Source organism: Trachurus japonicus, chromosome 18 (assembly GCF_045865225.1).
Source record: "Trachurus japonicus isolate A0001 chromosome 18, Traja_1.0".
NCBI classification, from domain to species: domain Eukaryota; kingdom Metazoa; phylum Chordata; class Actinopteri; order Carangiformes; family Carangidae; genus Trachurus; species Trachurus japonicus.
The window spans coordinates 8,156,979-8,183,643 of NC_140924.1; the positions used below are offsets into that span (position 1 = coordinate 8,156,979).

The 26,665-nt window shown below is 42.7% G+C and overlaps 1 protein-coding gene across 9 annotated transcripts in view; it reads left to right on the forward strand.

Moving 5' to 3' along the window:
- Positions 1-26,665, forward strand: part of dysf (dysferlin, limb girdle muscular dystrophy 2B (autosomal recessive)) — a 143,544-nt gene that overhangs the window by 56,290 nt on the left and 60,589 nt on the right. For 7 of the 9 annotated variants that reach the window (XM_085760237.1, XM_085760241.1, XM_085760238.1 and 4 more), the window contains 3 exons: positions 16-86; positions 9,879-9,938; positions 21,957-22,055. In XM_085760237.1, the coding sequence (XP_085616363.1) occupies positions 16-86; positions 9,879-9,938; positions 21,957-22,055 (230 nt within the window). The remainder of the gene's footprint in view (positions 1-15; positions 87-9,878; positions 9,939-21,956; positions 22,056-26,665) is intronic. The other 2 variants (XM_085760245.1, XM_085760246.1) reach the window with 1 other exon arrangement.

The following is a 26,665-nucleotide window of genomic DNA, read 5'->3' on the forward strand; positions in this document are numbered from 1 at the left end:
CTCTCTGATCTGCAGGTGAGATGCCGCATTACTCAGGGGAGGTTTTTATCGACATCGATGATGAGCTGCCGCTGGTAACCGACCAGGTAAGACACACTCGGGTGATCCATGTTCATCAGGTCTCTAACCTCTCTGTTATCTTTAAAGGACCTGTTTGTAACTTCTGGTATTGCTAGCTAGCCAACGTTGACATTGTACGTAGGCTACAACAATGAACGTTAGAGCTTGAGCTATAATGTTAGCATTAGCAGTTGTTAGAAGAAACGTTGCAGGTTTAGCATCAAACTTTAGTCTCTTTAGTTTCTTGTCTCAGATGGTGGAAAGCAACTCTTTAGTTTTACTTATGTTGGAGTTAGCATAAGATAAGTAACGTTTTAGCTTAAAACTCAAAGTACGCACTTCCTGGAAGATGAATTTCAGGGTTTAAATGTTTCACTCACCTTTGTAGGACTTGGTTACTTGTTAGTCATAAAACGCTCACGTTTCTAGAGCTATCCCTGAATATGTCAAAAACAAAAACTAGCTAGCTGGTGCTTGTTTTGGCTAACAGATGGTGCTAGCTCTTAGCTACAAAAATAAGCAAAATGCTTTTGATCCAGTGGATTTGTGAACTCTTACGAACTAAAGGAGTAGAAATAGCCTAAATGAGGAACAGACAATCGGATTTAACAACTATTATATCAAATCTGGTCAAATTATGTTTGATGAGTCTGTTGGATCATAACTAAGTCGTATTAGAACTTCTTCTGAGTCGTTGCTTTGTTTTTTTATTTCAGTTTAAAAGGTTGACAACAACTTTCAACATTCCTTCATTTGTAATGTCAGAACTAAGCATAAATTACCAAAGTGAAGCATATTTTTCAGATTAGTTCAGTCGATGCAGATATTAATGAAATCTGAGAGACATAAACGGTCCAGATCAAGTATTCATCAATAATCAATAGTCACATTGTTCGAAGTGTTTAAACTGTGGCTGAACTCTGGTTCTCCAGTTGTTCTCAGTTACAGCTCAAACTACTTCATCACCAGTGATCCAGTGATTTTCCTAATGCATGTATGAGCAGTGTGTGTGTGTGTGTGTGTGTGTGTGTGTGTGTGTGTGTGTGTGTGTGTGTGTGTGTGCATGACATTTTCATTAATGTGAGTGTGTAAATGTGACTTTTTTCGTGGGCAAGTATGAAACACTCGTCTTTCCACAGGGAACATCTGTGTGTGTGTGTGTAGAGTTATGTGGACTGATTAAAAGGGGAGTCTGAATGTGTGTGTGTGTATCTGTGTGTGTGTGTTGGTTTAAGTGTGTGTGTGTGTGTTCAGTGGTACAGCAGCATAAATAAACATGTCCTGACATGATGACATGGCAACCGTCTCTGTGGTCGGTGGCTGCCGCGGCGACCGCGAGACTCGCGCTCGTCACCAATCATTAACATTTTCTTCCTTCTTCTTTTTCTCCAAATTTAAAACATTAATGTTCCTCTTTCTTTCTTTCTTTCTTTCTTTCTTTCTTTCTTTCTTTCTTTCTTTCTTTCTTTTTCTTTCATTCTGTCTTTCTGTTGTTCTTTTGTTCTTTCTTTCTGTCTTTCTTTCTTTCTTTCTTTCTTTCTTTCTTTCTTTCTTTCTTTCTTTCTTTCTGTCTTTCTTTTTCTTTCTTTCTTTCTTTCTTTCTTTCTTTCTTTCTTTCTTTCTTTCTTTCTTTCTTTCTTTCTTTCTTTCTCTCTCTCTCTTTCTTTCTGTCTTTCTTTTTTTCTTTCTATCTTCAAAATCAACCAGCTTCTGTGTCACATCTGCATCAGTAGGCCTACACACGGGGACATTCTGAATTTCTTTATTTAAATATAATCAACATCTGAATCTATAGATACCACACAGAGACGAGGTTTTAAGTTTTTAACATAAACAAACTTTACTTTTTACTGCTTAATCCCAGAGTTTGTGTTCGTTAAAGATCCAAAGCTCCACAATATTAAATGATACGGAAGAAATAAACAGCAGACGGAGGTGGATGATCTTTATTAACGACCCAAACTACGATCGGCGTCTGAACCCGAACGAACCGAGGCCACAGCATCATCACAAACTCAACCGTTTTCCAACATCGGAGCTCTTAAAGGGATAGTTCACCCAAAATTGAAATTTCACTCATTATCTACTCACCCTCATGTGGACTAAGGGCTGGGAGAAGTTTCAGAGTTATCCGTGGCTTCTCTGAGTTACAGGGGGTCTCGGCGTAGCAGTGCATGTCCATATAACGGTTGCAAATGGATACCAACTGTCTTCGTAACAAAAAGACACACCAAAAAACATCCAAATACCTCCATGCTGCTCGTATGTAATGTCCGTCTTGTATTGAAGCCCCGAAATGCGAAATAGTCCCGAAAAAAATGGAATAAGTCTATATTTCAAGCTTGTTTGTAGCGGAAGCTTCTCGAAGCTCCTCTTCCCGGTTCGTCAAATTTGGACGAACTGGGAAGAGGAGCTTCAGCTACAAACAAGATGGACATTACATACGAGCAGCATGGAGGTATTTGGATGTTTTTTGGTGCGTCTTTTTGTTACAAAGACAGTTGGTATCCATTTGCAACCGTTATATGGACATGCACTGCTACGCCGAGACCCCCTGTAACTCAGAGAAGCCACGGAGGACTCTGAAACTTCTCCCAGCCCTTAGTCCACATGAGGGGGCGTAGATAATGAGATGAGAAATTTCAATTTTGGGTGAACTATCCCTTTAAGACCTAACTTTTCTGTTTCATCTGATCACTGAGACACTGCAAAAATAAAAACTCACGTCTTCCTCCGTGTCTGAAAACATGTTACTGTCAATGGAGAAAATCTATAAACACACATTAGCCTATATGCTTATTAAAGGGATAGTTCAACATTTTGGCAAATTGGCCCATTGCCATAATTGCTATAGTCATAGCAGTAGGTTTGTTACCTTTAATTGTAGGTGTAAGCTATTTTTAGTACAGCGTAGCGCAGCAGCTGGCTGCTCAGAGCTACGCTATGGAGGCTAAGGGAATTTCTTGGTTTCCCTCATTAAACTCATCAAATACAAAATCCCAAAACTCCACAGCGCTTTTGTAGACAAGTTGTGAGCTGCACAACCACCACGCTATGAGATAATGACGTAACGATACGAAACGGAGCCGTTTTCGAGGTAAATTCATACAAAACCGCTGATGCGCGTTGCGTTCAGGGACAGTTTTTCAGCAAGCAGTCTCCGTATTTACCCTGTACTTACCTCGAAAACGGCTCCGTTTCGTATCGTTCCGTCATTATCTCATAGCGTGGTGGTTGTGCAGGTCACAACTTGTCTACAAAAGCGCTGTGGAGTTTTGGGATGTTAAATTTGATGAGTTTAATGAGGGAAACCAAGAAATTCCCTTAGCCTCCATAGCGTAGCTCTGAGCAGCCAGCTGCTGCGCTCCGCCGTACTGAAAATAGCTTACACCTACAATTAAAGGTAATGAACCTACTGCTATGACTATAGCGATTATGGCAATGGGCCAATTTGCCAAAATGTTGAACTATCCCTTTAAGCAGTAGACGACTGTATAGAATTAAGAGACGATGTAATTTGGTCTTATTGGTTTGGTTAAACGACATCAGGCCAACGTACACTCTGCAATCATAAATAATGCAGCCCTGTAAATGCACACACACACACTCAGACCGCAGCTATTAAGTAATCCTGTTTGTACTAGAGAGCGGAGGAATGCACTGTCATCAAACTGCGGCGGCGGCAAAGTCCATTAACCTGTTGCCATTCCGACGGCCCGCCGGCGGGCCGTCGGGGGGGTTTTAATCAGGGAGGTGTCATCAGGATGTCACCAGTCACTTGAAATAGTCATGCCACATATCGTTGGAAAGCTAAAACTCTTGTGATTAAAGATATGCCGACCATTCCTAAATATAATCATCACAGCAACACTCGAATCAGACTATAAACAAGCTAACAAAGTTCGTAAAAAGCCGATATAACTCACGATTTGTGTCAGGGCAGGCTCAGGATCACAGGGTTTCCCCACAAACTTGGTGTCGTTACATTCAGAAAAGTCCAGTAAATCCAATCCAGTAAAGTATTTAGTCCAAAACACACGGTTGTACCGGTAGATAACCTCATCCCGCTGCTGCATCTTATGAAATTACGCATTGTATATCCAGTAAATCCGTTTATTTCTCCTCATAAGTCCGGCGTTTACATGAAAACAATGTTTATTTCACTTCACAAAATGGCGCTGCACTCTGAGCTTTCGATTGACAGCTCACTCGACCAATCACAAGCTCCCTCTCTCCGGCTGCCGCCTGCAATAGCGAATGAGTGGCTGTGTCTGTATGAGGAACATCCCCTCCGACAGCGCTGAATGGCTTCAGCCAATAGAAACGGATCCCGATGACAACTGTAGCATTGAATAGCCAATGAAATTCCGAAAAAAACGATGTGCTGCATTCACGGTCCCTGGGAAAAGGCAGCACTGCCATTTCCATGCGTAACTTTGCAAAAGCTGCACTTTGGCGCATGTATTGTTTGTCAATGGCAACTTTAGGAAAACGCCTAGATATACACTTAGAAAAACATGTGTAAAATACTCATTTTTAGCAGGATTGTTATCAAATTTGAACTGGGGCCAGGTAAGGCTTCATGCTGTAGTCCCATTGTGTTTTCCAGCTAAAATTCTCAGCTACACTCATCTTCAGGCATCTGATTGCAACAAAAAAATTCAGGCGAGAATAAAAACATTCTAATTCAGTGTGCTCCCACTTAGATTACTCAATGATAGTAGCACTTATAGTGATTATTTCAGTTTGGGGAAAAACTTCAGAGTGTTACCTTTCAAAAGAGACCAAGCCCATCCATATTCTCCAAACAGTTCAAGAACAGCATTCAATTTACTTTGGGTACGCCTTGGATAGGCGAATATTACAGAATTTATAGGAGTGACAAACGGCAAAACAACAACAACAACACACTCCTCTTTGTGTTCATCACCTCGATGTTGCGTTCACTGACAACGGGACAAAAAACAGAAGCGACGGGTGAAAACGTGCAGGAAAAGTCAAAAAGAGAGAAACTTGTTTAAAAAATCGTGTTGTCAATAAAGTTTCATAAAAACAGGAAGGAGACAAATACAAAGTTAAAGTTTGACGTTAACGAGCTGCAGCGTGGAAAAGGACGAGACGTTCACAGGCCGGAAAGGAAAGAATTCACAGCTTGTTTCTCCTCCATCCCTCCCTCCCTTCATCCATCCATCCATCCATCACTCCTCCTCTTCCTCTTTTCCTCCCTATTCTGTCCATCCATCTTTTGGTTCATCTGTTCATCCTCTCTATAGTTTTACTCTCTTTCTCTCTCCTCCACTCTTTTTCTTTCGTCTCTTTTGACTCTTCCCTTCTTTCACCTCCCTATCCCTCTTTCTCGCCTCTCTCCTCCTCCACCTCTCTCTTGTCCTCTTCTTCCTCCTTCTTCACCTCCTCCCCCATCCCTCCTTCATCTTCCTCCTACTCTGCTGGTCCTCGTTAGTCTCATTGTCTCCTCAGACCCTTTCTTTCCTTTCCTTCATCCCCTTCTTTCTTTCTTTCTTTCTTTCTTTCTTTCTTTCTTTCTTTCTTTCTTTCTTTCTTTCTTTCTTTCTTTCTTTCTTTCCATCTATTCCAAACCATCTTCATCTTTTTGTCATCTTTCTCCTTCTTTCTTCTCTCACACTCCTTCCTTACATCCCTTCTTCCTCTCTTTTTCTCACAGTCACGTCTATTTTTTATCCCTCTTTTGTGTTTTTCTTAAATCTGTCCTTCTTCACCATTTTGTCTTTTTCTGTCCCTATTTGACTTCTTCTTCCTCTTCATCATTCTCTCTCCTCTCTCTTTCTTTCCTTCCTTCCTCTTCATTTCTTTTTTCCTTTCCCCTTTCTTTCTTTCTTCCTTCCTTTCCTCTTTCTTTCTTTCTTTCTTTCTTTCTTTCATCTGTCTTCCTTTCCTCTTTCTTTCTGTCTTTCTTCTTTCTATTCCAAACCATCTTCATCTTCATTCTCTCTCTTTTTTGTCATCTTTATCCTTCTTTCTTCCCTCACACTCCTCCCTCCTCTCTCACTCCTTCCTTACATCCCTTCTTCCTCTCTTTTTCTTACGGGCACCTCTTTGTGTTTGTCTTAAATCTGTCTTCAGTATTCTGTATTTTTTCTGTCCTTATTTGACTTTTTCTTCCTCTTCATCATTCTCTCTTTCTTTCTCTTCACCCGTTCACTCCATCGTTTCATCCCTTCTTCCTCCTCTATGTATCAAGCTGACAGTTGTTTTAATGTGGTGTCTCATTAAAGGACATCCTCATGTTCTCCTCTTCTCTCTCTCTCTCTCTACATTGTTGTGGTTGTTCGACCACTCATCCGCTTTAAATCCTCTCTGCTGCTCTTCATCTTTCTTTTAATTTCTTCATATGTCCTTTTTCTCATCGTCCCTGTAACCCACAGGCGCCACAACAGTCGGACACACACACACACACACACACACACAGACACAGACACAGACACACATCAATGTTGTGCATTAATGAATTAAACTAAAAACACAGATTTTTATAAAACAGTTAAAGGAGATTAAAGCACACACACACATACACACACCATAACTTAAAGACATAAGGAAAGACATTGGGGGACTGTCTTTAATATACGGTTACCTCATACTTCTGACATTGACCCCCCCTCCACCTAAACCACACACACACACACACACACACACACACACACAAACACACACACATTTTTCCATTCTCTTGCGCTGATGCAAAAACTCAAGTGTCTTGTTGTGTTTGAGGGGGGCGACATTAAACACTTGTTGACATCGCAGGTCCAAACATGTACAGTCCAGTGTGTGTGTGTGTGTGTGTGTGTGTGTGTGTGATGACTCCCAAGTGTAGTGTTGAAATTAACACACGCACACCCCGTCTGACATTAACGCCCTCGTCCAATAACATCAAAACAACAGTGTGGTGGTGGTGACAATAACAGTGACGCCACCGAAGCTTCTCCGCGCCCGTCGACTCTGAGCCATCAGGACTGAGTCATTAAAGAGCAACTAAACCCCTAAACCACTTTTTTCTGCTGAAAACAAATATATTTGGGTAGTGTTGTCGGTTGATTCTGGTCCAACTTTTGACATTTTAGTCAAAATATTTCAATTTGGTGTATTTTGTAGTAAAAATGTAGAGTGACTGCCCTCTATGGGTTGAAACGCGGCTATTACAATCAAATTTTTCTATTGGCTGAGATGGAGGCAGATGACGTTTTGGAGGCAGCTTTCGTCACCGGCCACTAGCTCCCCGGCCAATCAGCACCGGCTGCTGCCTGCTGCTAACGGTTGCTAGGCGCTCTAGCTGCTCTGCTGCGGCTAACGGTTGCTAGGCACTCTAGCTGCTCTGCTGCGGCTAACGGCTGCTAACAGCTGCCTGAATGGGAATCGTTAGTGCGGCCGGCCGCCGGCGTTAACGAGCTAACGAGCCGGCGGATCAGCTGTAGATGCTGTGTCACGGCTCTGGCGTCCTCTCCTAGTAGTGTCTGCGCTACTAGTGCTGTGAGTCGCTCGTTAGTAGCTCGTTAGCGCTAGCAGAAGTGTTGATGTGTGTTTATTACTTTTTTTTTCTCTTTTGTGTGATTTTGCGGGTGTGAATGGGGCGCAGGGGGGGAGGGGGGATCGGAGAGTGCTCCCGAGTCCCGCCAATAATCAAGGCATTTTTTGAATTTCAAGCTTAGAGCACGTCATCCAAAACTGAGGGGTTTAGTTGCTCTTTAATCATTCCTACGGTGGCTCAGAGGGCTCAACGTGCCACAACAAACATGTCGTGAAGTTATGGTGCGTTCATTTAAAACCTGGAAGTTTGAGCTTCTGAGATCAACGTAACCAGAAAAGCCTCCTGAAGTCGGGATCTTAGCCGACAACTCTGAGAACCTGGCCGCTCCACTTATCTAAAGTGAATAAAATCTAAACTTTAAACCGTTTATCACACCTTTAGTTTTGTTTTTGTGTCGTTAAATTAAGAAGTTCCATTTCTACTTATTAGAGAAACTGTGAGAAAAATATGCACGTCAAAAAAGCCCAGTTGGGATGGGTGCTGGATCAAAAAAAAGGAACACTAAAGAAGATGAATGAGTCCGCACACCAAAAAGCTCCCTTTGATAAGGATTTATTTGCGAAGTGACGTTTCGAGCAGGTTTCGAAACGTCACTTCGCAAATAAATCCTTATCAAAGGGAGCTTTTTGGTGTGCGGACTCATTCATCTTCTTTACCATTTCTACTTATTGTCACGTTTTTACACGTAGCATGTTGTTATTGGCAGGATTTAGCTAACAATTCTAACAACAACAATAGCTTACATTAGGGTTGTTGTAGCGACTTGTAACTGAAAGGCAGTCAGCTCCAGGGTTGCCAGGTCTGTGAGGCAAAAGCAGCCAAACAGAAACTCAAACCCCCTAACCCAACCATGTATAAAAACCAGCCCAATACCAGAACTCAAAATATGCCCATAAAATCCATAAATGTTGCTTTTAAACAGCATTGCTATAATTGCAAATATGTACTGTAATATAACACCATGAACATTAAAGACGCATTTCCTGAAACGGTTCTTTCACCTATAGGCCCTACAAACGTCTCATGTATTTACAGCATATTATCAGAACTTAAAATACAATATGGGATACTTCAGCTCAGACGTTGACAATACTTTATTCATATAGTTACAGTACATAGTTACAGGGGAAAACCGCAGAACTGGCAACCCCGGTCAGCTCAGCTGTGATGGCGTTTGCAGCTCTAAATCCCGTCTTCAGAGGTAAATGGAACGCATAATTAAGTCTGATAGCACAATGAATTATGGGAAATGATAGGATTCAGAAATACTTAAAGGGATTGTAGCTATAGCTAAGACCACTGATACCACGCTCTGTTCAAGAAATGGGATTTGACATAGTTGATAGGCGTGTTAGAGCACTGTTTTCAGGCTTTATGCTAAGCCAAGCTAAGCTAACTAATTACAAGAAAACAAATGCGAACATTTTTACCTTTTATTAGATTTTTGTAGTTTAGCTCGTTCACAGGTCATTGATTTGAATGTTTTTCTTTTCATTCATGCAGTTATCCTTTATTTAAATCCAGAAATACAACAAGAGACACACAAAACAGGTTCGGAAAATACAAACACAACATATAAAAGTTATAAAAGCATAAAGAACAAGTAAAAACCTTAACAATTATTAAAATGCTGAAATCAGAGTTAACGGATCTGCTAAAACAAGAACATCTGGAAGTAAAGTGCGTCGTTATTCCATGTTTTAGCTGCACAATAAGAAAAACTGGATTGTATATTTATACTTTTATAGCAAACAACTCAAAGAAAATGACCCAACTTTGCCCTCATCGTTTGTGTTCATGCTTGGATTCGTCCTCGCTTCACCCCTTCCTTCTTCTCCTTCTTCGTCTTCTTCCCCCTTGTTCCTCCATGTGCTCAGCTCCTCCGTGACCTCATGTAAACACTTTGTCTTTCTAATCTGGGCTTTGTCGCCGCCGATCAGCGTTAACCGAGCGCCGCTGTCTGCACCTCGCAAAAAACCCGGGACCTCCCAGGGAAAGAGAGAAAAAATGGCGACGCACTCAGTTTTTCCTCTTCGCAAACGTCCTTGTGGACTCGATGGGTTTTGATGAATTGTTGCTGCGTTTAAGGGAAAACATGACGGTGACGAGGATGTTTCTGTGTCTCTGAGTCACTAATAATGTTGGTGTGTGATGTCTAATGATGATGTTTAGTGTGTTTTCAATTTCTCTCTAACCAGCTAACAAGAAAGTGTGTATGTTTTATTTTTTATATATGTGTGTGTTTGTCTTGTAGCTGGCCGATGGAACCAGTTCGGCTATCATTAACCTTTCAACCTCTAGCTCCAGCCTTCATGTAGGTAACAAACTCATCTTCTAACTCATTTCATTCAAACACAACTTCCCATTTGCTGCTTTCAAACCTTGACTTTAAAATCATCCATCAAATCCACAAACAGAATTCTACTTCCTGTCTTTCTCTTTGATAACCTTGATTGATCTGTTCACGTTGGCAACAAGTGCACTTTAAATCACTCAAACAGAATCGAACCGTTTGTTTTCTGGGTGCATACTGTTGAATCTATAGCCTAATGTTTCTTTTCCTAACAGGGCTGTTTGGTGTCTATATTATTGTTTAAGTTAGTTACTCGGTCATCATTTCACAGGTTAATGGCCTAAATCTCCAAAATGGGCTTTTTGTTAGCTGCAGTTTTCATACATTTTGTGAAAAATTAACGTCTGCTTGTTTGACTTGCTTGAGTTAGTCTAAACTTGAGCTGCAGACTCAAGGTGGACCGTTTGGAAAGTACGAAACTCAATGCAGTCGATCCACATAATACTAGTGCCTACGCATGCTAAATAAGCGTGTGTAACCATCCGCTGTGTTGTGTTGTGTATATAATGATGGTCGACACACAGCTTTTGGATCGTATTTTTTATTTCCTGTATAACAACAAGGAAACCCACTGGTCAGTTGCAGCTCTAAAGCACAATAACGCTCGCTCAGCACAGCTCGGCAGAGGAAATTAGCAACGGTTTTCGTAGCATTTTTGAGCTACTATCGCTAACAATACACATTGTGGCACATTTAGTTAATTGCAATGTTATCGTCCCACAAGCATAATACCATATTATTTGTGCTGTTGCACCGCATTGTTTACACAGCTTCAATATAACGCCGTGCATCATGAAAGCTACCACGGGGGCTCAATCCTGTTGACGTCACCGCCTATATTTGTGTGCCGAGGAGAGCCATGCCAACCAGCGGGCATAGCCTACGTGAATAAGGCTAACCATGATTGGTTGCCACCGTGGCAAGTGGAATCAACATGATTCAAACTATGTTACACCGAGACACGTCCCTATGACTCTCGGTGAATATGAAGCTACCTCCAACAGCTAGCTTAGCCTGTAGCATTTAGCATTTAGCTCTGCCCAGATGTGCCAACACCTCTATAGCCAGAAATTAAGAGTTGTTTAATCGGTATAAAATCCACTGTGGATACATTTTCCCACTGAGTTTCAATTAATATCAAACCAGCAGTAACAGTCGGTTAAAGGGATAGTTCAGCCAAAATTGAAATTTCACTCATTATCTCCTCCCCCTCATGTGGACTAAGGGCTGGGAGAAGTTTCAGAGTCCTCCGTGGCTTCTCTGAGTTACAGGGGGTCTCGGCGTAGCAGTGCATGTCCATATAACGGTTGCAAATGGATACCAGCTGTCTTCGTAACAAAAAGACACACCAAAAAACATCCAAATACCTCCATGCTGCTCGTATGTAATGTCCGTCTTGTATTGAAGCCCCGAAATGCGAAATTGTCCCGAAAAAAATTAAATAAGTCTATATTTCAAGCTTGTTTGTAGCGGAAGCTTCTCGAAGCTCCTCTTCCCAGAAGAGGAGCTTCGAGACCCCCTGTAACTCAGAGAAGCCACGGAGGACTCTGAAACTTCTCCCAGCCCTTAGTCCACATGAGGGGGAGGAGATAATGAGTGAAATTTCAATTTTGGGTGAACTATCCCTTGAACTCACTTGTGCAACACCTGTGTCAGTGTTTTCATCATGTGACGAAACATCCTGTGGGATCTGAAGCAGATGTGTAGGACCACACTACAGTTCCCTTGGTGCTCAGTCAAATCATCACCTGACGCAGGTGTTAGAAGTAGTACACAATGAAAAACAGTTGATTTTCTTACAGTAGGCTATAAACAGAAGTGAATGGAGACCAGTGGATGTGTGGAAGTGAAGGAGGGAAATCTTCAGGAAAACGTTGAAGCTGAATGTTTTTCACAGACAGTAGCAGAGATCTAATTTTAGAAGAGTTTGACTGGTGAGGTTTATTTGGACGGATAACTCCAGCTGCAGAGTCGAGGGTCGCCCTGGAAGGAATGAGATAAAGAGCTGAAAAAGAAACTAGAAACTAGAAACTTTTCACATTTCTCTGGCTCTTTGGTCTCGGCTCAGGAAAATACTTTCTTCTGGGGGTTTTGCACCGTGCGCCACACGCCGAGCCGTGCGGTCGCGGAGAAGAAATGGGATCCCGGGTCGGGGCGGGAGACCACGCTCCTTGTTACATTCCTCCATTTTTATTTATCCAAGCCAGGTCAATTTGGAGACTCGGCTTGACCCGGACCAGACTACGCACACAAACACACACACATCCAGTAGTGCTCGCTCCGGCCTCGCCGACAGTAATTGGGGATGATTCCTTTCTCTCCAAACAAAGATATTTGTTTTATTAAGGGTCAGATATTGAGACCAGTCAAATTAAAGGCTCGGTTTTCTGTCTGGTCGGGGCCAAAGTCAACAGGGCTGCTATAGATCCTCTATACCACAGCTCTCCGTGAGCAGACAGCTACTGCAGGCCGACGACGAATACATGAGAGAGGGGGGGGAAAGGAAAGAAGAGAAGAGAAGCAGAGGGAATGAAGAGAATCAGGAAAAATCGGACTGAAATGAACTGAAGAAAGAAGAAAAAAGCCAAAACAGAAAGGAAAGGTTCGTGTTCGCGTTCTTCGTGTGCTGTAAATCCATGGTTTCTTAATCTCGGGGTGGTGGCCGCGCTGCACTGTACTGTACTGTATGTCTGATGATTACCAGATTACTGCAGCCGAGCGTTTGCTCAGCGGTGCGTCGCCGTCCGGGGCGGATCAGTCGGATTTGGTTTCAGAGTTGGAAAAGTTTAAGGGGGGGATCGTCTGTCTGTCAAGTCGGCTCGCGGCTCCGCAACAACAAAAAAAAAAACCCTCAGAGCTGCCGCTGCCCCCCACCACCTTCTGGGAGACGTTTGAGATCATACGTCGCTCAGATGGAAAGTGAACATTGTGTGTCACGTTTCATCTTGCAGCATCCAGGGCCTCGTGTTGCTACTTGTCAGGGATCAAACCAAACCAATGCAATGCCCCTCTCGTTGTCTCACTCCCTATAGTTGTGTTTGAAAAATCTGTCAGCTCGAGTCCGTGTGATGCGTTTACATCTCTCCCCCCGTGGTCGCACCGTGTCGCTCCTCTGTTCCGGTTCGTCGCCAAAAAAAAACAGTCGAGTTTGGTTAAAATCTCGCTCTGAAAATATTGCCGTTATTGCCTCTACTTCATAAATCCTCGCTGACTGCTCTCAGGCCAGAGAAACCGACTCCTTTTTTTTGTGGGGGGGGTTATGAAACAACATTTATGGCCCTGTAATGACACTGTGACCAGAAACAAGATGTCAAAAGCAGCTTACTAAATCACTGTTGTTTTTCTTGTTCTGCTAATTTCGGCCACAGACTGATGTAAGCTGCCGTTCACCTCCAGGTTTCTGAACGCTGCCCAGAAAGTCGCTGCTGCTACAGTCTGAGTCCGTGCACCTCAGGGCGACGAGGGTTCGCTGCTTTTTAAAAGTTCACGTCGGCCCCACGAGGCAGACGTTCAGCCTATCGGATGCTTTGAGCGATGAGCAAAAACAGATGAGTTGGGTGATATCGGCTCGGACAATAGATCCTTAAAGGGATAGTTCAACATTTTGGCAAATTGGCCCATTGCCATAATCGCTATAGTCATAGCAGTAGGTTCGTTACCTTTAATTGTCGGTGCAAGCTGTTTTTAGAACGGAGGAGCAGAGCCGTGAGCTGCTCAGAGCTATGCTACGGGGGCTCATGGGATTTCTTGGTTTCCCTCATCAAACTCATCAAATACAAAATCCCAAAACTCCAAAACGCTTTTGTGGACAAGTTGTGACCTGCACATTCACCACGCTATGAGATAATAACACAACGTTACCAGACAGAGTTGTTTTAGAGGGAAATGCAGAGACTACTCGATGAAAAACTGTCCCTGAACGCAACGCGCATCAGCGGTTTTGCGTGAATTTCCCTCTAAAACAACTCTGTCTGGTAACGTTGTGTTATTATCTCATAGCGTGGTGAATGTGCAGGTCACAACTTGTCCACCAGAGCGTTGTGGAGTTGTTGGATTGTGTATTTGATGAGTTTGATGAGGGAAACCAAGAAATCCCATGAGCCTCCGTAGCGTAGCTCTGAGCAGCTCACGGCTCTGCTCCGCCGTTCTAAAAACAGCTTGCACCGACAATTAAAGGTAACGAACCTACTGCTATGACTATAGGGATTATGGTGATGGGCCAATTTGCCAAAATGTTGAACTATCCCTTTAAAGGTGTTGATGGTGTTGACCTCTGCACATCTAGTGGATGCGATTGTGAAAAGTTTTGCCTTTGGGAAGTTACATAAATTGTCAATCGAAGTCTCCCTGATTCAGATGCTGAAACCGTGTTGGTAGAGGAGGTTTCAGATAAAGGTCTTCTAATGGTGAAGGTGTTTTATTTTGAAGGGTTGATCCGATTCATAAGGGTTTGGTGACTGCTGTTGTTGTGACATCACAAAGTCACAGGAAGTCCTGACGGCTGGTTTTATAGAACATAGAGCTAGTCTATAATCACACAACACATAGACATCTACGTTTATACTGTATGGAGCTTTAACACAAACATCTACCTTTATTCTGAAGGAGCTTTAATACAAACATCTACCTTTATTTTGAAGGAGCTTTAACACAAACATCTACCTTTATTCTGAAGGAGCTTTAATACAAACATCTACCTTTATTTTGAAGGAGCTTTAACACAAACATCTACCTTTATTCTGAAGGAGCTTTAATACAAACATCTACCTGCTAGCTTGCTGCTAACGCTAACGGCCTGGTTCCTCTGCAGGTTATTCCAGACCAGTGAGAGTCTGTGTTTCCTGCACGTCACAGGAGTTTTCCAAGAGAAGAGAGCAGCAGGCAGCACGAGCGCTCGGCGGCGAATGGAAAAGCTTTCGGGAGCGGGACGTAGATTAAGTCACTACTGTGCAGTGTCAATCAGTGATAGCGGAGAAGACATTTATTTATGTGAAAATGCCACAGATTTTTACTTGAGGTTTGGTCCGCCGCCTCCAAACCACGAATGGAGGGAATGACAAATACACACAAACAGCTCCGCTAGAAACATCCATCCCAGTTTTTCCACATTCTTCACGTCGACCAGTTTATTTTGGAGATGCGGAACGGGGTCAGAGAAAATCAGTGCAGGGTTTCGGCTTTTTAACGGCTCCCGGCAGTTCAGCGCCCGAAAACCTCCTCGGGTCTGAGCGGAAGCTGCGTCTTAAATCAGATTAAAGTGAAAGTAGACGACGTAACGGGTCGACAGGGCCTGTAAATCTGCTCCAGTTGTGGTAACCTCTGCGGCCCCCACGATGAAGCCTTGTAGCAGTTGTTATTCCAACCAACTGCCTCAGCAGGTGGCTGCACTGGGTGCTGCTCCAGAGGCTCCTAATGCTCCGTGGTTTTAAATCGTCCCTTCACTATAGATTTATAATGAGCTTTACACTGCAAAAACTCAAAATCTTTCCAAGAATATTTGTCTTATTTCTAGTCAAAACAAATCTCATTATTATAAAATAAGACCCATCACAGAAAAAGTTGCTTGTTTTTAGACACTTTTTACTTCTTTCAATCATATTTTCACTTAAAATAATCTGATAGTGGAGCAAGTTTTTCTTTCTTATTACAAGCACAAAACAACTTGCTTTCACTGGCAGATTTTTCTACTTATTTCAAATGAAAATATGTTTGAAACAAGTGAAAATGATCTAAAAACAAGTAAATGTTTAGGGAAAGAGATTAGTTTTGACTAGAAATTAGACATTTTGACAAGAAATAAGACAAATATTCTTGGAAAGATTTTGAGTTTTTGCAGTGTAGCATCTTTAGCAGTTAGCGGCTGTTAGAGTCGTTAATGATCTACTGGTGGATTTTAAAGGGATAGGGACATGGGACATTTTGGCAAATTGGCCCATTGCCATAACCCCTATAGTCATAGCAGTAGGTTTGTTACCTTTAAAGGGACAACAAGGAGTTTCTCCAGCGGCAGAACGAAAAATTCTGCGACAATAAAAAAGTCTCATATTAATGTGGATGAATCTACGTTACCCACACTTGTTAATGGGCCCATTTTCGATAAATCTATGGTTTTGTCTCTATCGTTATTTTGTTATTATTAGTGGTGGTGGAAATGCTGGGCGAGCCGACCAGCGCTTCTTTACTTTCGGTTTCGTGGCGAGTCATGAGAATAACGCCGCCAAATCGCCGTTTATGGTCGGAACTACGACGGTATGTGATCGTCTTCCAACCTCTGACTTTAATTCTTGATGAATGAAAACATGAGTCTGTCTTGCGCCGGTCAAAGAATTTCACGGTGCGCACGGAGGCTCATAAATGTAGTGTGGAAACACTTCGCTTTTCCAAAACTCCTCATTGTCCCTTTAATCTAGTGTGCGGATATTCCCTTTTTTCTTTGCAATTATCCTGACTGTCCGGCCTAAAGTAGGCATTGGATGTGCGCACAACCACCCTGCTTTTCTCCATCTGGACTTTGACCCATCAGGTCTGAACCGTCTGAGTTTTATTTTGAAGGACGCAGCCGTAGAGCTTCCTCCAGTTCTGTGACCTCTGACCTCCGACCTGCTGCGGCCGTGTAAAGGGGGATTTTCCCGACTCTGAGTTGTGAATGCGAAGCGTCTCGGAGCTCTTATGTAAATCCATTGGCTCCTCTGCGCTCCGACTCCGACTTCTTGGCAGTGCCAGTCTGGTCTGGTTATCCTGGCGTTCCCTGCAGCGCCTAATGATAGGCTGCAAACCGCACTGACACCCTGAACACACCACTGCAGCCCGTGTGTGTGTGTGTGTGTGTGTGTGTGTGTGTGCTAGTGCTAATACACGTCGTTGCCGTCTGGACCGGCCTTAATCTGTCTGAATCAGGAGTCGTGGACTCGGAGCGAACACACCCTGACACACACACACACACACACACACACACACAGTTTCTGGCGCCCCTGTCATCAGCGCCTGGCACCGGCTGCCCACAGAGGACGAATTAACACACACCAGACACTTCACGCCTCACACACACACACACACACACACTCAACCCCAATGCGTGTGCGCGTTACTGTGTGTGTGTGTGTGTGTGTGTGTGTGTGTGTGTGTATGTGTGATGTCCTAGTTAAGACGCCACGTGCTGCCCTTTTCCATGCCATGTTGCCACTTTGGAAAAATGAGGAATTCCATAGTTTTCCCCTCCTCAGTGTTGTGTGTGTGTGTGTGTGTGTGTGTGTGTTTCTCAGAGTCTGTGGGAAGTAGGAGAAAGGGGATTCCACACCAACCCGGTGCCATAAGAGCACTTTTGTTCTACATTCATGCACACACACACACACACACACACAGACACACACAAAAACATATACACACACACATACAAAGGAAAAAGTGGTGCATGCGTCACAAGTGTGTTTTAAGCCCGAGTTGTTCCTCGGAGGGTTGAAGGTTGCAGGGCGGGGACGGGTCGGACTCAAATGTATGTTTTTATGTGTGTGTGTGTGTGTGTGTGTGTGTGTGTGAAGGGGTAGGCTGGTAGTTTGATCTGTCCCATCGGTATTCCCCATCTTTGTAGTCGTTGTTTCCTCGTTGCGTCAGGGCCAACGGGCTGCCGTCAACACACACACACACACACATGTTTGTATGGCTATCTTTGTGAGGACACTCATTGACATAATGTATTCCCTAGCCCCCCTTACCCTAGCCTTAAAGGGACATTGTGTAACTTCTCCTGTTATCTATTCACGAAAATCGATTATTTGGTTCAAAAGTATATGTTTTTCATTAAAGGGATAGTTCAACATTTTGGCAAATTCGCCCGTTGGCCATAATCCCTATAGTTTTAGGAGTTGGATCGTTACCTTTAATTGTTTCCCTCATTAAACTCATAAGATACAGAAACCAATAACTCCAAAACGCTCTGGTGGACAAGTTGTGACCTGCACATTCACCACGCTATGAGATAATAACACAACGTTACCAGACAGAGTTGTTTTAGAGGGAAATACAGAGACTGTTTGCTGAAAAACTGCCCCCAACAGGAACGCGCATCAGCGGTTTTGCATGTATTTCCCTCTAAAACAACTCTGTCTGGTTACGTTCTGTTATTATCTCATAGCGTGGTGAATGTGCAGGTCACAACTTGTCCACCAGAGCGTTGTGGAGTTGTTGGATTGTGTATTTGATGAGTTTGATGAGGGAAACCAAGAAATCCCATGATCCCTCCGTAGCGCCGCTCTGCTCCGCCATTCTAAAAATAGCTTGCACCGACAACTAAAGATAACGAAACTACTGCTAAAACTTTAGGGATTATGGCAATGGACCAATTTGCCTAAATGTTGAACTATCCCTTTAATCAGTAATCCCCCCCATCAACAAAGTGAAGTGTTCCTTTCAGCTCTGAATGAGCCGTTCATATCATTCATATCTCCATGGAGCGGGTAAGCTCGGTGCTGCTGCCATGTGGTGTCTCCATGTTTTTACGTTCAGTGGCAGCGTGACGGTAGGAAACCATGGAAACTCAGCGGAGACACCGGAGCTGTCGGCTCAGGTGGAGGTGGCGTCTGTGAAAAGTCACCGCGGTAACGCAGTGAGGAGGAATGGAGCGTTACACTGATGCTGCATTCACCTGCAGTCGGGCAGACGGCCGTCGGTAACAAACCAGATGTCGTTTTAGTCACAGAAGTCCAGAGAAAGCCGGTAAAACAATACGACATCGCCATGACAACATATTGTCACGTGTATTGTTTTGCCTCGTGCCGACGGACCACTTGTTTACATAGAGGCTTGTTTATGCCGTTACGTGCAGCGGCTGTCGTCCATCTGCCGTCTGCCCAATTTCAGGTGAATGCAGCATGAAAAATACGATTGAGTTGCTTGCGATATACAACCGCAACGCTTGATGGGAGGAATTCCTACACAATGTCCCTTTAACCATCCAAAACAAATGCCTAACCTTAACCATTACTCTTAACCTAACTTAAACCTAATTATAATAACCTAGTTATTATAAAGTCTTAATCCTCAAACAGCCCTTGGAAGGAGTGAGGAGAAGAGTGAGAGAATCGGCCAACATGTCCTCACTCTGATGGTTTAAAACTCAAACTGGTCCTCACATGTATAGCTGTACAAGTACACACACACACACACACACACACTGAGGCAGACAGAGGTTTCACTCCTGTGAGAAAATCCCTCAGAGTTGAGTGTTTGGAGAAGCCGCCGTGTTGCCAACGTGAACAGACTTTTAGTGAGTTTGATGGATGGAGCTGCTTCACACTTAAGAAAATAAAAGTCCTGATAAAAGAGGGGTTTCATTCAGAGATGTTACACACACACATATACACACACACACACACACACACACACAGAGGTCCTCAAAGAATCAAATCGTATAAAACGAAAACGACTTCATGTGTCCAAGCCACAGAAAGACGTCAGTCAATCATTTCAAAAACAAAGATGTTTCACCCTCCAAGAAACAGAACGACATTGTGAGCTCTGGCCTCGCGGTGACTCAGGGCTGTAATAGTAAGAGCTTTAACAGCCTCCACTCTCATGCCAGCACTCATTTTGTAATACAGGAATTTCTTCTGCTTCTTCTTCTTTTTTTCATTTTAATGGCGTGTGTTTCATCTTGGAGTGAAACCCCTTAATGTCTTATGAGAATAACGATTAAGAAACGTGTTGAAAAGCTACTTAAAATGTGTTTAATCCTGTTATTTCACTGTGTGTGTGCGTGTGTGTGTGTTAACTTGTGTCTAACTTGTCTTTCACTCGTGACGTTGGGCGATAGATGATACAGTGGGTAAGTTTGTCAGCCGATTCATTTAAATCCCAAAAAGAAAGTGACAAATTGGGCGTCTCCCATCAGATTGGATGCAGCAGTGCATGGTGGGATTTCTGGTGTTTCTACACAATAGAACTTGACTCATGACTGATCCTGACTTTAGTGTTTTCAATTGGAAAAAGCCAAAGTCTGAGGACAAAAGACCTAAAGAGAAAGTTTGGGTTGTTGAAGTGCAGTTTGGAGGAGCAGCAGGAGCACCGGGGCTGTTTGTTTTAACAAAATCTAAGTTGAAAACACATCTTTTCTCTATTGTTTATAATTCTTAAAATTGTTGTCTTAATAGTTTTTTATTTTATTGTATTTTATACAATAAAATGTAACTGTTTTTATATTTTTTTTGTGATTGCTTGTGCTTTTTTGCCGTTTTTAACCTCCGTAAAGCACTTTGATGGAAAGTGCTCTATAAATAAATGTATTATTATTATTATTAACAGCATCCACAGTGTGCTAGACGCCAGGATAAAGCTGGGTCAATATTCAAATAAAACAAACACTTTGGTAGATATTTGGTTGTGTAGGAATATGTTGTTTAAGTTCATTCTTTGTTTATTTTCAACTTGCCGTCAAATAGCCCTATAATAATCTATATCTATAGTTGTTCACCAGTTATAAAGAAAAGTGTTTTTTCTATTATATTTTATTAATTAATATTTATATTTTCCCTACTTTGTCGTGCCATCAAACATTGTTTTCTCTTGGATCTACAGTATATGTTTTTTTTTACAGTTGAACTTTTGAATGGCATTTAAGTCTGACACAGCTGATCTGCAACAGTTTATTATGTGTGTTAGTATTTAATATAAAGTGTACACTTGTCTAAAGTGACTAAAACAAGATTTTGTGGATGGTCTACACCACTACTGCTGCTGCTGCTCCTCAAGCTCTCAACATCTGTAGATAAGAAGATAAACATTGGCCGATTCTGATGTTCAGTTGGTGCATCCCTACAAATAACCTGAGCTGTCACGTCAAATATATGAAACAACTCTTTATTTTCCTCATGCACATGCTTTGCATCAGTCTGACAGGTTGTGATTCAGACATGAGACTTAGCTGTAATGTAGAAAAACCAGACGGACTGATGAGACACTCGATTGTCCAGGTTGGGTTTGTGCTTGAACAGACCAAACTTTAAGACTCTGTAACTTTGCCCCATCTCTTCTCCTCCTCACTGTCTGAGTCACGTCTATTATTACACCAGCCGGTCCTTAACCAGGCCAAACGTCAAAGCCACAGTCCCCAGACAAGCTCAAGTTCACTGCAGAGTATCTGGAGTCCCCGTGGACCAGTTCTGGCTTCGCTCACTGATGCTCGCTACACACACACATCAACAACACACAATAAATCAGTCCTCAACTGTCTCGTTGCAGACGGGGAAAGTTGAAATTGTCAGCCCACCTGTCCAGGTGTCTTAGATATAATAAACAATATGGAATCTGCAGAATATACATATATATATGACTTTTTTTTAATGCCGCAGCATGTTTCCTCTTATGTCCATGTTGGTTTTGTCCACTTTTGTGCCTGTTCCCATCCGGACATCTGCCCGTTTCCATTGCCTCAGATTGCCCATATACCATGACCATAATGCCACCGAGCCAACAGGCCTTTTTTAAAAAAAAACTTTTTTACTTGTGTTGACGTTGAGTTGGCGAACTCCACGCTGCCAAAAAATCATGAAAAGCAAGTTATTTCTGAGCTCCTCTTCAAAGGCAAATGACTTGTTGCTACAGGGCCTTTTATGCATTTCAAAAAAAATTGGTCAAAGTGGAGCTCAGATGTTAAATGGAGTCATAACCAATCAGTGATGGAGAATCTGTTTCAGTGGCCACTGAAGCTTTGGGTCAACTAGGCCTACGATTTTAATTTGGCCTGTCAGTCTCGAAGAAAATGTGAAATGAAAGTGAAAATACACAAATAAAGATATAAATTTTAACCATGAACTTTTAGCAACAAAACTGTCAACACATTAAACCTCAATATTTCATACCGTAGATTTCAGTTTGTTTTATTTCATTGTTTTAATGTTTTTATAGCTTAATTTCATCATTTTTTCAGTTTTTTCAATATCTCCAGTCCGTCCTCAACCTCTGACTTTTTGATTATGTGACCAACAGGAAGAAGAGTTCATTGACTGGTGGAGTAAATTCTACGCCTCGACGGGAGAGAAGAACAAGTGTGGGACGTATCTGGAGAGAGGCTTCGACACGCTGAAGGTGAGAAATGAACGGACAGGAGGAGCGGGGATGAAACTGTATCTGATATTCAGACAATAAATTGAGTTGTTCTAGATAATTTTCGACCATTTTCGACCATTTTCAGTCAAAAATGAGTTTAAAACACTGAATGTTTGCTCGTTGCTAATCAAAATTTGAGCAGGTAGCCACAACAAACATGTAGATATAACAATGTCACCGTGAAGCAGCTGCTGTCTGCTGGTGAAATGTGAAATAAAAACCGGCTACATGCTAGTAGACGTCTGTCAAAGCTAGCTAGCTAACATGACACATGGCTAGCAGCTGCTTGTAGCTAGCAGCTTGTAGCATAGTTAGCTCTTGATGATATTAATTGTGGACCAATAAGGTTAAAAGAAATCTGTTTGCTCCCTTTATTAAAATTCAAATATTAGCCTAGATGCTAATAGCTAATTACATGTATGTTCTCTGAGCAGTGAGCGTTGTTAGCATCTTATGCTATTGAATGCTTTTTTCCCCCAGTTTATGGCACAGATTTTAACACTGTCATTATAATTGGCATGATAAAATGCATTATTAAGTAAATCAATAGTAAATATAAATTTAAAGTTGTGTGTCTGTTGGAGAGAAAATGAGAACTTGTTAAGAAGGTAAAGATCGATGGGGTGAATGTGCGGGAAGAGAACATGAAGAAGATGGAGACAGTACAGCCCTTTGTTCCACTTGTTTTTATTTTTATAAATGTTTTGCTCGTTGCCCCAAACTTCACCATTTAAATCACATTTTTGCCGTCCTGCCAGTTCCCTCCGTCACTCCGTCCATCCTCCATCCTCCTTCTTCTCATGCCCCGTCCTCCTCAAAACCCGGCGCTGTGACATTCCATCCGTTTTCCGAGTGCCTCCGATGACTCACCCGTGGTGAATTCGCTTCGGGAAACGCCGCAGTGGGACAACGCTGCTGCATGCTGGCGAGCCCCCGAAATAAAAAAAAAACAAATCAAAATAAAAAACGAGCGATCACGTCACCCCCGTCGTCGTCGGCGACCGTCTGTCTTTAAGTCTCGCTCTTTTCAGACTCTTGCCACGGTTCAGTCGCCGTCCCGGGAGCAAAGCCCACGCTATGTTCAACCCTTATCCCGATTCTCTCGGCCCAAACGGCGACCTTTCCTTCCGCGGGGACTCGGAGCACACGTCAGTCTTCTTGTCCGATGCCCAAACAAATGACTAATCATGTCAGAATTTGGCCTTTTTTTTATGGCTCTTGAATTAGACCTTCTAACCTTCTCCCTTGAAAGCCATTTCTCATCAGCGCGGCAGCTTCAACGCATGCAGCATTCGGTTTGTTTTCCATGTCTCATACAGTATACGTGGAATATATAAAGAAGGCCTCCAATCTTTTTTACTAAAACATTTAAGGAGGTTTCATAAATCATTTGACCAGTTAAGGAGGAACCAGTAAAACACAGAGCCAAGTAGTATTTGAGAATTACCTTCAAACTACCAGAAATGTTCCAGAAATGTGGCTAAAGCTGAATGACACAATAGAGAACAATAAGGACTTGCCCGGACGCCTCTGACCCGTGAAAGGCTCTTTCCATTTTTCTGGTGGGTGTATTTTTTATTTTTTTATTTTTTTTGGTTCAGGAAGCCCATTAAACGCTTTCACCCCGGCCGATGGAAACACATCTAAGTTGCCTTTTGAGTTTTTTTTTTGCGACATTTCAAAACTTTGCTGAGAATTCACTTGACAGCTGGATGGAAACTGGTGAAATGACCAATGAGCCACTGGTTCCATCGTCGCTTCGCCTCAGTTTCACCCTCCACTCCTTGGTTCGTCCCCTCCCCCCGACTCTCTGCCAACCAACGCCATTTATTTACCTCCTCTCCTCTCCTCCCTCCTTCTCTCCTCTTCTCTTCTCTCCTCTCCTCTCCTCTCCTCTCCTCTCCTGAGCCACTGTTTCCAACCTTTCCAACCCTCCTTTACCTTCCTCTCACCCCTTTCCTTTGCCCTTTGACAGTCTTTCGCTACTGTCGGCTGAGACACAGTTTTTCCAGCTACATAAACTCTCTCTCTCTCTCTTCACTCTCTCTTCACTCACCTTTTCTCTCTTCTTTGCCGCCTTTCTCTCACCTTTCTGTTTCTCTTTCCATCCCCTCCTGCTGCCATGTAGGTCCCATCAGAGAGAAAGAGCCATTGAAGTGACTAAAGACTGTGTAATGTGACCGGTCAGGGAAATTAGAAATGACTGAAAACTCCTCAGGATTCGTCCAGTGACTTCAGTAAAGTCTCTGCACGGCTAATTAATAATCCCTGAGAGCAGGAAAATTGATTAAAACCTCTTTATTTAAACATTTCTACTCGCTGAGTGAACAACGGTCGGCTTTGACCTCGGAGGACGAGGTGGACGAACTTCAAACAGGCAATTAAACAGCTCTGGAAAGGGCTGTGACCCAGTTTGTGGACCCCGTTTTCAGAAATATATTCTACACTTGATGAAAAAAAGAAGAAAAGCAAACATCAAAATAACTTTTATCATTCAACACATGATTATTTAAAGAAAACGTTGATGTGAGTGAGCTGTAGGCTGCTCTGTGGTTGCGTGGTGAAGAGCACGTCCCATGTTGGCAATGTCCAGTGCAGTGATCGCTGGTTCGCCTCTCGACTGCACCGATCTGTTTCTGCCTGTCATTCCCCCAGTCTCTCTCCTGTCTGTCCTGTCTGTCTCCACTATCCTGTCAATTAAAGGAATAGTTCACCAAAAAATGAAATTCATTAGTGACTCACCCTCATGCTGATGAATACTCCGGAGTGGTTTTTTATTCCTCAAAGTGCATCTGGAGACCCGGGAGGCCGGTTCGTAGTTATAGAAAAGTCAATAGGGACAGACACAAAAACGTCCATAAAACTACACAAAAACCATTTAATATTTCTCCACAATGCTCGTCCACTGCAATCCAAGTGTCCTTTCCACATTTATGCTTAAAAAAAAAAGTCAATTTAAATAGCTTGTATGCATGATTACCATGCAATTACTGGACATAGCTGATATAACAAAGTGTGTTTATAAATGACTGAATGAATGGCCACCTTACTCACTGTACCTTTAAAATAATTTAATACATGCATATACTGTATGACTATACCAGTGTATTATTTGAATAGCTTGGTACTGAATTAAGGGGATACTAGGCCTAGTTTAATATAATACAAAATCGTATGAATATATTTAGCAGGGGTCGCTGCTCCATCTCTCCAGTAGTTTGGGGGTCCTTAGCCTGAAAAACGTTGAAGACCCCTGGCCTAAACAGTCCTGTATTGAATTTGCCTGGTGCACTTGCCTCAATGACGTAGTTTCTAGTAAACTCTGGACTATCTCCCTTCAGGACACTTGGATTGCAGTGGACGAGCAGTGTGGAGGAATATTAAATGGTTTTTGTGTAGTTTTATGGACGTTTTTGTGTCGGTCCCTATTGACTCTCATATAAAGTTTTGGTTGGACTAGGAACCGGCCTCCCGGGTCTCCAGATGCACTTTGAGGAATAAAAAACTACTCCAGAGTATTCATCAGCATGAGGGTGACTCAATTATGAATTTCATTTTTTTGGTGAACTATTCCTTTAAAGGCAAAAATGCCCAAAAATATATTTAAATAAAAAATAAAAAGACGTGACTGAGCTGTGATTTCCAGAATCGGCCTCATCCCGTCAGTGAACACAACGTTGAGCTCCAACTGGTTATGAAACTGAAAAACAGGTCAACATGAAATCACCGGGACGACGTGTCTTTGAGTAATCAGGTCGGACGTGGACCTGTCGGAGCAGCGTCACATCCACCGAAGCCGCTTCCTGTTTTCTTTCCTCCACCTGCTCATTTTCACCTCTTCACCTCCTTTCTACTGTCCTCTCTAATATCCTCCCTCCATCTCCCGTGCTGACTCCCCTGTCCTCGGCTCACCCCTCTCCTCCCACACCCTCACCTTTCTTCACCTCTCTTCCTCCTTTCATTTCCTTCCTTGACAGTAAAATTAGTGGAAGCTTTTGCTTTCCGTCCTTGCTCTTCCTCGGTGTTCCTCTCTCTCTCTCTCTCTGTCCCTCCATCCTCCTCCTCTCCTGGTGTTTGGGATTAGTTTTGCTCCGGTGAATCGATGTTTCCAGGGTTTTCGCACCTCTGAGCTCCTCAGCCTCGGCTTCACCTCCTCACGGAGGGATTTAGAAGACGTGCAGGAATCATTGGGTTGGTTTTTTTTATGATTAATCTGATTCAGTCCAAAGGGAAAAGGGAACTTTTGTCCAAAGGCGCATTAAAATGTTTCACTGCAGGATTTGGTGAAACTTCTCAAAACTCCAACAACAAAACCATTTCCCAGTTTCCCATACGGACTCATCACAGGAGCAGATACCTCAACCCTGACCCCTGTCATTCAAAACTAAACACTTTGAACTTTAGGAGAGACTCAGGAACCAGATAAACCACCTATTAAGCTTGTTAGGTACCGGTACTACAAAGGAACTGCAGTACTAAAACAATTAAAACAGTGGAGGGGAGTTGTGTTCCCTCTTTATTTGGAAAAGTTTCGACAAAGTATTAAAATACATATTGGTACTGGTACAGATACCAAAATGTTGGTTTCT